At 42.3% G+C, this 11,044-nt stretch overlaps 1 protein-coding gene across 3 annotated transcripts in view; it reads left to right on the forward strand.

Moving 5' to 3' along the window:
- The window catches only part of SCG5 (secretogranin V), a 56,389-nt gene extending 45,740 nt beyond the window's left edge, over positions 1 to 10,649 (forward strand). For all 3 annotated transcript variants that reach the window (XM_036446846.2, XM_036446855.2, XM_045583837.1), the window contains exons 5-6: positions 5,821 to 5,871; positions 10,079 to 10,649. In XM_036446846.2, the coding sequence (XP_036302739.1) occupies positions 5,821 to 5,871; positions 10,079 to 10,174 (147 nt within the window). In that variant the 3' untranslated portion in view covers positions 10,175 to 10,649. The remainder of the gene's footprint in view (positions 1 to 5,820; positions 5,872 to 10,078) is intronic.
- The last annotated feature ends 395 nt before the right edge of the window (positions 10,650 to 11,044 follow it).

Here is an 11,044-nt window from a genome sequence, read left to right on the forward strand (position 1 = left end):
TGGGATTCAAGATGGTGAAGGCAGGCCGGAACAATGGGCCAAATGAGGTCCCAGTTGAGTGGGGATGTATCTGTGTCCCTGAGGTTGGGCCCATGGAGTTGGATGCTGAAGCCACGTGAGAAAAGTGGAAAAATACCAGGGAGTGTTAGTTCACATATCAGTCGGTAGTCAATACATCTGTGGAAGGAGTGAATGAGCAGATATTCCTAACTTTCTAAGCCCTTCTAAAGCTATCAATCCCTTCTCAGCTCATTACTGGCAGCTGACCTTGCTTCAACTTTACCAGGAATTTTGTAGTCTCAGGACTAAACACGCTCCCTTCCTTTTACACTGTTTTAGAAGAAGATGTCCTTGCTCGTTAACCGTTTTCATCATCTTGCTTTAACATTGCACTGAATTGATTCAACAGGCAACCTTCAGGTGCACACATTCCCTGTCTTAAAACAACACATCAGCAATACCTCCTAAGTTGATCTTGCTTCTTGCAATATGCATCATTTTATTTCTCTTCTTTTTCATAAGCAGTTCTGTTAGGGAGACTTGGCATGGGGAGCCACGCTGAAGCATACTAGGAGAGTTTGAATATGTTGAATTACATGGGCAAACATCTATAGGTTCTTAAATAGGAGACTGGACTCACGAAAAGCTTCTCTAAAGGAACTTATCCTGGTGGCAGAAGGGTTTAAAGCTAGGAAATAAAGGAAGTAATTCCAGCTCTGAAGTAGTGGCTGTGATCATTGTGAATTCAAGTGAAAGTCACCAACATGATGAGGCTTGAAGACATTTCTAAGGAGGCCGAGGACCTGACTAACATTGGTATGTGGCATAAGTATAGTATGAGGAGGAAAGATGAGGTAGGTCAGGCTTATATGAAGTGGATGGTATGAACTTTCCCTCTGAGGGAATCTTAAAAAGAAAGGAGGAACGAGAGAGGGAGGTGGGAAGGAAAGAAGGGAGCAAAGAGGGAGGGAGAGAGTAGAAGATCACAGAGGATTACAAGAAATGGGCAAAAGTATTGCCAAACAGAAGCCAGGGCAGGCTCAACAAAGATTATGTGGAAGATATTACATCTGCTTCATTCCAAGCACAGTGCTGGGTGCTCAATATGCAATAGTCATTAAGACATGGTATTGGTCTTCATAGAGCTGATAGTCTTCTGGTTGGGAAGAACTGCATGAAAATAAAATGAACACAACCTAGCATCGTCCAGACACTATGTTAAATATTTTACTGAATTATCTCATTCAGTAACATGCTCTAGTTCTGCCATGGTGGAAAGGTGGAAGATAAGGGTAGAGGAAGATCTAGGACTGAGGACTCGTGGCCAATTGTATAATACTCATTGAGGAAGTCAAAGTTGCTAAAAGAGGTGGCATTAAGGAGTAAGGTGAGAAGGTAGCTTGCATAACTGGCAGGCTGGAAAAGAAAAAGTAAGCAAGGGGGAAACTGAGAGAAGTCTGACTGAGGGCAGAGATCCCAACTGGGGAAGCGGGAGAAATGGAAACTTCTCTCTTGCCAACTTTCCTTGCCTCTTTTTAAAAACCTTTAGTGCTCTCTCACCAAGTACCACTCACTCTCAGTGCTCCAGTGAGAGGCCAACCACCATCCTTCATCCTCTTTGCATCCTTCTCTAAATACCAATTTGTTTTCTCAGTCATTCCTAGTCTCTACGTCAGAGCTCAAGCCAACAAGTTAGTACTAAATAAAAAGGGAAGTACTATTACTGATCAGTGACCATGGAGCAATGTTTACAAATCTTTTATCAGCTATAATTATGTGTTTGTTTAAACTTAAATTTTCTTCATTTAATTTCTCATTACCACCTAGCGGTAAATGAAAGTGTGACTTGAGTATGCCTTGCTGTGCTAAACTGGGGTTACAAGCTTCCTAGTGTGTATATATTGTAGAATGATGGCCTCAAGCGTCTCGACAATCCTTCAAGTTAACAAAATAATTATCTTTTACATGAAACTGCATGCAAGACCCTGATTCCTTGTTTGCAAATACTGTTTCTCTGTTTTTGACATTAGCTGGAGCCGAGCTGGGTCTTTAGCAGTGATTCACATAAATATCAGTGTCTGTCTTGTTTCCTGCGTTTTTATCTTTGTTAATGCATCAAGACACATTTATGGAATGTACATCATATGCCTTCCAGGCATGTGTTAGGTGATTGCAATACAAAGATGAATGGTAATTGTCTTTTGTAATACACAAATAAATTGTAATATTTATTGAGCACATATTATATACCAAACACTATATTAAATATTTTACTGAATTATATCATTCAAAGCTGCTCATTCCTATTACTCTCATTTTACAGATGAGAAAATACAGACTTAGGGCATTGGAATAGGCTGCCTAATACCACAGAGCTGATGATTGGCAGAGCTGGGATTTGAACCAAACTGACTCCAGGAGTTCTTTTAAAATTGGATAAGTCCCTTACCTTTTCCATGGCTCACCACTCAGAATGTGTCCTGTGCATGATCCTATCAAGTCCTATCTACTGGTTGCCTTTCAGACAGTGAGTGTACTCACAACAATGAGTAGCTATGACCAAAGGCAGGCTGCTCTAAATGCCAGTCACTCCCCTCCTTCACACATTAATCCCAAAGTGTTACTCAGGAAAAAGTTGTCTTGAAAGCAAATATTTTTCCTTTCCGAGTGCTTATCACATCTTCTCATCGGCAGCAAGGACAACTAGAGGCTCTTCCTTACACGGAAGCAGCTGATCATGGCCAGAACGTGAGCCGAGGGAGAAATGAGAGGCAAGGACCCTCTCTGCCTTTTATAACCTCAGCAATGTCTGAAGAATCGAATGTTCTTCAGTTGGTGTTCGTTGCATTTCCCATGTGATCAGACTGGAGTTATGCCTTTGTATTTTAGTGTTTTGTGCCAAGTAGTACGTGACACCCATTGGTTTCAGAATTGGTGCTAACCTGGTTAAAGTAGTGTCTGCCAGCTTTCTTCAGTGTAAAATCACCAGTTTCCCTTTTGAAATTAATAATTAGCCTGTGGAAGGATATTTTGGGGTTGTGTGAATATTCTGTCTCCATTAAACTTTTAACCAACAATTGTAGTACCTATTAATGACTCTCACCAAAATCAGTGATAACTATGGTAATTTTAATGGCGATTTTCTTACTCTATTATTTTTATGCATTTATTGGTTGGCATTCTACTCTAAGCAAGAGTTTTCCTTGATTTGTTTATTTACTTAAAATTGTGTATATTTAATATCAATATTAAATATTTGATGCCCATTATTTACTTTGGTGTACAGTTAGCCAGTGCGAGTCTTTGTATGCTGGTTTTTTTTCTTTTGACATGTCCCATCATTTTTTTTGTTTTTATTTTTTGAGCATTTCCTAACTTTCTGGCCCAATTAGATATTCCAGATCCATTCATCCTTGTGCTTTCCCTGCCCTAGCCCTGGAAACAGACATTCCTTCAAGAAGCCTCCCTGGTTCCATTTAGGAATGGAATTTGAAACCAACATCTGGGCAATTGTCCAAAATCTTGATGGCACCATGGAAAGCCCTCTTTATGAACTCGAACCTGCTACTCACATGGGAAGCAGGCTCACCACTTGCCCCTCCCCACCCACCAGCAAGGAATGGGTGTCAGGCAAGGGGGCTGGTTTCTTCTTAGACTTCTGCTACCCACATGACACCTGCCAGTCCCTGCCCTTGAATCCACACAAAGCAGGGCTGATCGCAGCGCCCCAGCACGTTCATGCAGAGGTGGGACAGCACCATCCTGCTAACCCTAACCCTGGTCCTTAGGGAAACACAGGGGCCATCTTTGCGAGGAAGACTTGCCAGCCTTTTGCACTTCCTTTTGAAGGAAGGCTCTCATGGCCCCGAGGAGCTCCTCCACACTGATGGGCCAGCTTATATGATGGCACCAGCTCTCAGGTCCCTGCACAGTTCCTCCCCTGCTCAGGCAGTTGAACACGGAAGTGCACATGAAGAAGCTCTTATCCTCACCCCTTTTCCCTACCCCTTTCCCCAGCTGGGGCACAAACTCCCAGGATATTCTCTCTGCATCAGGAATTGTTACATCCCAGAAAGGCAACACTGGTCAACAGCCTTACAGTGATATTACTCATTCCGCCAGTAAATGACTATGTTCCACCTTCCTCCATATATACATTTGTTATATGTATATGTATGTATGTATGTGTATGTATATGTATATTTTAAGTCGAGGTGACATTGGTTTATAACATGATATAAGTTTCAGGTATATGACATTATAATTCAATATTGTATACACTATAGTGTGCTCACTACCAAGAGTCTAATTTGCATCCATCACCATACATTTTACCCCCTGACCCCTTTTACCTGTTTGCCCTCCCTCCACCCCCCGCTTTCTCTCTGGTCACCACCAATGAGCTGTTTGCCTCTATGAGTTTGCTTATGATTTGTTGATTTTTTTTCTTCATATTCCACATATGTGTGGAATTATATGGTATTAGTCTTTCTTTGCCTGATTTATTTCCTTCAGCACAATCCCCTCTAGGTCCATCCATGCTATTGCAAACGGCAAGACTGCATCTGAGATTAACTCCTCAGTCCCCAAGGGAGTATGAGATGGAGGCCATGGCCAGGATGGCCTTTGGCAGCGAGGGGTCCTCCCTCCCTGGTGCGGCCTCCCTGCATAGTTGAGGTTGGGCAAGAAATACGCATTGTAAATTGCGGATGAGGTAGATTTTAATGAACATGAAAATTACAAAGCTCATTCTTGGCATGTGTCACTTTCATTTCCAAATCCGTCATAAAAAAATTCTTTCTATCCAGACAGTTCCGAGGATACAAGTGCTGTATAAACTTGTTCCTTACCAAAACTCTGTCATCTCCTTTAAAAAAAAAAAAAATCAATATCGGTATTTTATTTAGAGTAGGATGTATCACCTTTTTTATACTTTAGTTTCCTTCTGATTAAAAACACACACACACACACACACACAAAAAAAACACACAACAACCCACAAGTAAAGCCCCCAGCTTCCCTCCTCCCCTTGTGCCTCCAGGTTACATGTCTGTCTTTTGTGATCCCGACAGAAGGGAAATCTGCTGAGCACGTGTCCGATATTCTAGAGCTCATTTCAGCCCCTGTGTGTTTGAAATACAGCAATATGTGGAAACACTTATACAAACTGTGGTAACGGATCCCGCTCCCCTCCCCCACGCCCCCCCCACAACATAACTTTCCTTCTGCCAAGAAGTTTTTTTTGGCAGTTTTTAAAAGGCTCACTCTATTAAAATTGTTATAGACCAAATGGTTTTCCAATTGTCTTGACTGGGTGCGCAGACTGAAGCCACGGGAGGGAAGGCTGCTGAAGTCAGAGTTCCATTTATTTACCTAGAGGATTGTTATCCATGGGCGGGCACTGCTCTAGAGAACAGTTTATGTGTACAGCTCATAAAAAGGGAGTTAGGCCCAAAAGGAAAGTGACACAACATTGTTTGTTTTGAACAAAGGCTGTTCACAGCGAGGAGATGGGTTTCCAACACGCTTGGGTGTCAGAGTGCCGTATTTTCCCGTTTATGGGATGTTGATGACAGGGAGGTGCCTCGGGGCGTTGCAGAGACCTTTATCCAGAGCCCCACAACCACCAGCATCCCCCTTGTGGTCTAGCTTTCTGATGCGACATTCCTTTCATTTGTTTTTTTGTTTTTTGTTTTTTCATCTAGTTTTGTTTCCAAAAGATGATATGCAAATATCCAGAGGACACACCAAGTATTGCTTCTAAAACAGAGGCTCACCAAATCTGACCCATGTATTTGTTGTCTCTTCTTCCCACTCTAGAACAAGATCCTCTTTGAGAAGATGAAGGCAGGACAGAGACGAAAGCGGAGGGTAATGCACAGCGGGCTGGTGGTGGCTGGGATGGCCGGAGCTCTCTGAGTGGGGCATTGGGTGTCAGAGTGCTGTGTTTTCCCGATTATGGGATGTTGATGACAGGGAGGGGCCTTCGGGCATTGCAGAGACCTTTATCCAGAGATGCACAACCAAGCTGTAACTTTCAGTTGTTGGGTTGGAGCAGTCCTGGGAGGGCAGAGCAGTGGTCCCTGTGACCAGGCCACACCCACAAAGCCCGTCTTGGTTTCTGAGGTGACTTTCTCAAGCATTCGTACATGGCTTTTAGTGCACAGCCCTGTTTTGTGGTGATTCTATCACCTCCATTATTGACAGGCAACTTGTATTGCATCTCTTGCCTGGGTGTACATGAGGATGTGTCTTTCCTCAGAGGGTCTGTAGGCCACTGGGAGATGGTTCACATACTTGCATCAATTTCATAAGCACACCAGACAGGGACAAGGAAGTTATGAAAGGCATGCTCCAACAGCAATGCTGAAGGAATGTGGGGACAAAAGAGAGGAAGAACAAATCTCATTCTTCCCACATACCTTTTCTCTTGGCTTATCTAGATTGATGTAAACACCACCCAGATCGATTGTATTAGTTTGCTGACCTCTGAATCTACCAACCACCCGGGCCTGCCAGGGTGGGACTTTGCGTCATACTGAGCCACTGTGGTGTTGCCTTGTGTAAAGTGGTTGAATTTGCTTTGGGTTTCTCACGCATTTGATGGCACCGTGATTTAATCAGTGATCATTGTCCACTCAGCTAATCCACTGGAACCTTCCTACACAGAAATGCCCAGCCACCTGCCAACATTCTCTGATCAGCAGGAGAAAAAGTTAAAATCCTAGTATTAAACATAGCAAAGTGCTACCAGAGAGTAACCAACTTTATTAAAATATACAAAGCAAACCATGTGCCCAAGGCCACTGGCTGATTGTTTAGAATAGTAAGTGCTGGGGTCCTGGTGGAATTGGGACTCTGGACAGTGGTCATGATGGCTATGCTTTGTGAGAGTTTTGCCGAGTCCAGTCAGAGTGCTTAGGGCGTGGGGAAATGGGGTTTTTAACTCAGCATTCATTCTCAGGACCCTGCAACAGAGATTTCCAAACTCTTTGCCATCTGACAAAACACAGAAATCCCATGGCCAATTTTCTATGCTAGATTCAGTTTTGATGTCTGGAAACAGATCTTTGGGAGAGTGAAGAGTTGTTAAGGGTTTTTCTCAGATAATTACAGTGTCCAGTGGCAGATGGTGGCAGGAAGGGTCTGAAGGGTGTTATGTGTGCTTGAGAGATCCTCAAGAAATTCTATTCCAGCTCAGAAAACACATAATTTACCAGCAAAATAGCTTGAATATCTCCCCATGGCACAGCAAGGACATTTCTAAATAAAACCAATCATGGGCCCAAATTCTGCCCTGACTTGAGTAATGACTGTGGGTCATGATTTAGGTTCAGCGATGAGAGCAGGATTATCAAAATCAGAATTCTGGCTAGGACACATATTATAAAGGTTTTGTTTTGGCCTCAACTTCCTCCTCGTAGGAAAGGCTTAGAATTTGTGAAAATATGGGTTACTGTGACCCAGAGGTATCAAGTTCTTTCTATTCTCAGGCATCTATAAAGACCCAAGCTCATGCCATAAACCCTGAACCTCTCAGGACTGTTGGAAAATAGAACTTGCCTCCCCTGTCATCATGCCTCAGATGGTGTTCCCATCTTGACTGAAGACTTTACCACCTCAAGTGTATGAATCCATAGAATTTAGGGGTTTCCTTTTGGGAAAAACTAAGGCTTTCTCCAATGAAGCTCAGTATTTGCTGTGGGTTTCCAGAGGACAGGAACGTAGGGATTCCATCCCAATGGTTCTCAATTGTGTAACTGAATAATGCTCACTTTGTATCCTGGCTGGTCTTCCACCAAAGCTGAAGATAAATCCATAAGTGTCTTAAGTTCTCAGAGGATAATTAAAATGAAGTGTCATTATTATTATTATTACTCTTAAGTTTAGGATTCAATGCTAATAGTTAAGCATTCATCAGCAAAGTTCAACTGATTGCTCCTTTTACTTCTTCATTAACTTACTCCCCCTTCCCTCCAATCTTTGCCATGTTCTGGGTCTGGTCTGAAGGACTATCTCCCATAAAACTCCCTTCCTGAGAGGATTCTCCTCAAAGTTACAATGGAACCCCAGGTGGTTTTATGAAAGGTTCCATATTTGCTAATTTTCAATTGAATTCCTACTTGCTTCATGAATAAAGGGTTATTTCACCTTTAAATAACTTAGCAAAATTTTAAACTCTGAAGATGTATCCCATCTAATAAAGAGGGGATATGCTAAAGGACTCTCCCGTCCTCAAAGATGGCAGCATTCACAGCCAATAAGGAAGGTATATGCTACTTGATTGCCCCACCCTCAAAGATGGAGGCACCCACAGCCACAAGATAGTGGTGCCCAGTGCCCTTAGCCCCCCTGGAGTGGCAGGCATGCAGCAGGGCCAGGCCCACTCTCAGGTGGGCCTGGCTGCTCTGTACGCCTGCCTCTAGAGTTCCTCAGCCCCCAGCTGCCCAGAGCCAGCCCAAGGTGCAGGCAAGCCTCGGATGGCAGCTGCCTAGCCACTTAGGGCCACCCAAGGCTCAGGTAACCAGGACCGACTGAGGCTTGCACTGCCGGCAGTGGCAGCAGCAAAGATGTGATGGGGCATCGCCTTCCCCTGATCACCAGGTCACCTCCTGCCCCTTCGGGCATCCGGACTGTGAAAGGGATGCCCCCTTCCAGTGCATGAATTTTCATGCACCAGTCCTCTAGTCTTGTTAATATTTGAGGTTTACTATTTGTTTTATTTACTAATAAAGAGCTATCAACCTTGTATTCCACTGTTGATTAAACACATAAACCTACTATCCTTTTTTTAAGGTAGTAGAATTTTCAGAATAAATATTATTACTAAAAATTACTCAAGAGATTTATGATATGAATATGCTTTTTTAGTTCACATTTGCTCCACCTGCCAAAGATCCTGATATAATTCCTTGGGATAGGCTAACCCATTCTAGTTGACATTTTAAAGATGCCTTTTTAGCATCTTTTGTGACATGTCACTTTTCAGATCTCTGAGGACATTACATATTTTTAAATTATCAGCTGGTTTGTGATGCATTTTTTCAGGGTGAGTGGGACTTGCATGCTTCATTACCCATTGGAATATGGAAGGACATTTACAAATACTAAGCTCAGTCCCAGTCTTTCTCTTTGGAGAATGTCTGCTCACCTTTCAAAAGTCACAGCAAACTTGTGAGCTCTGCCCATTCATCCCTAGGGACTTTGTATGCATTGGGATTGCAGATCATTAGCAACTACAGCTTCTTTCCTGTATTTTTGTTCAGTTATTGGAAGGAGACTTGAATAACCAATATTTCAAAACTTTTGAAAAATTTTCTACTTTCTAAAGGCTACGTTGTAAAGCTGCAATTACTAATTCAAATCCAAACCTCAAAAAAATATGTATTAGAGAAGGAATGGAAAAACCTTGACTCATTCAGAATACCAACAGATAAAAGAGATTTCAGACCATGGAGTCTTGAGTCAAAAATAATGGAGCCTTCCACATGACTTCCTCCTTTTTTTCTTCAGCTTTTCCATTTGACTGAGGGAAGGAGGAAATGATTACAGAGTCCCTGCTGAATCCTCTTTAGGAGAATGGTGGCATGGAAGAGTCAACATTATAAAATGACCTGTTACTAGTATGCAAATTGAATTTTACCTTGGCCCTGCTTGGTGATCTTTAGAACCTTCATCTTGTAAAATAACTTAATGCATTTCAGATTCTCTCTCCCCCTATTAAGGCCATAGAATAACAATTCTCTTTCACAATGGGCTTGTTTATCTAAGTTAATATAAATAGTGAGAGCCTATTCGCTGGTTAATTCCAAATCTTTGTGCCAAGAAAAGGAGGGGGGCATAATGCATCCAATAAGTGCTTTATAGCTGTGTGAAAGACACAATTAGACACATCTGTCAGACAGCATTTCTCCTCCCACTGAGATGTTGGTTAGTTCACTGGAGTAATTATTTACCTTATAGTTAACCCAATAGACCAGAGATGATCTCATTCACCTATTTTGTGAGGTGTCTGTATGTTCAGCTATAATACCAAGCCATATATATATTTATTTTTTCTTTTGTTTTTTTTTTTCAGAGTGTCAACCCATATCTACAAGGACAGAGACTGGACAACGTTGTTGCAAAGAAGTCGGTCCCCCATTTTTCAGAGGAGGATAAGGACCCAGAGTAAAGTGAAGATGCTGGGTGGACACCCACACCAGCCATCCGACCTCGGTATTGCTTATGTGCACATGTTATTAGAGCCCCCGTGAATGGCAAAATGCTTATAATTTAGTCCAGTGTGGATGAAAAGCAGTTTTACCTTGCTATTGCATTGTCCTTTACTGGTAGCTTCGCTTTCTGCTAAGTTCAAATACAAGCTTTTTTTTTTAATGAGAATTTGAAATGAGCATTAAAATGCAAGTGTGTATATCAATAACAATGGAAAGCAGGACTGTGAATGGAATGTCAGATTTCTTGCCGTTTGGAATGGTGCTTTGGCTACATTGTTTGGGCTAAGTCTGTAAAAGGCTGGCATTTGGTTTTGATGATGTCACTCACCCAGCTCGTGGGCATTGTCACACACCAATAAAGAAGGTTGTACTCAGAGGAGGGCCTGGCACATCTCACTTGGCTGCATCTTAATAAATGTGTGTTGTGTGCAAGCATTGGCATAAGACTTTTTTTTTTTTAATTTAAAGCATTATAAAAACAATGTCTTTGCTTACTAGGACAAACTAAACTCACGAAAATGAATTTATCCGATCTTAATAATACTGAGGAGCAAATGGGGTTGCATTATTATCCCCATTTTACAGATGGTGGGACTGAGACTCAGAGCTTCCACAGAAAGCTGAAAGTGGCACAGAGAGTATCTAATAACTAAGATCTTCTGATTTTGACTTATTTTGTTTATTACGTAAATAATGGGTTTTTGTCATGTGCCTGGCACAGGGCTGGGCTCTAGGGGTGCATCAGCGACCCAGTCTGACACTGCTGAGACCCTTTGGCAGCCTATCATACCATCTTGGTCTTGATGTGTCCCCAGGGACACTAGTAT

Source organism: Pipistrellus kuhlii, unplaced genomic scaffold (assembly GCF_014108245.1).
Source record: "Pipistrellus kuhlii isolate mPipKuh1 unplaced genomic scaffold, mPipKuh1.p scaffold_m20_p_1, whole genome shotgun sequence".
NCBI classification, from domain to species: Eukaryota; Metazoa; Chordata; class Mammalia; order Chiroptera; family Vespertilionidae; genus Pipistrellus; species Pipistrellus kuhlii.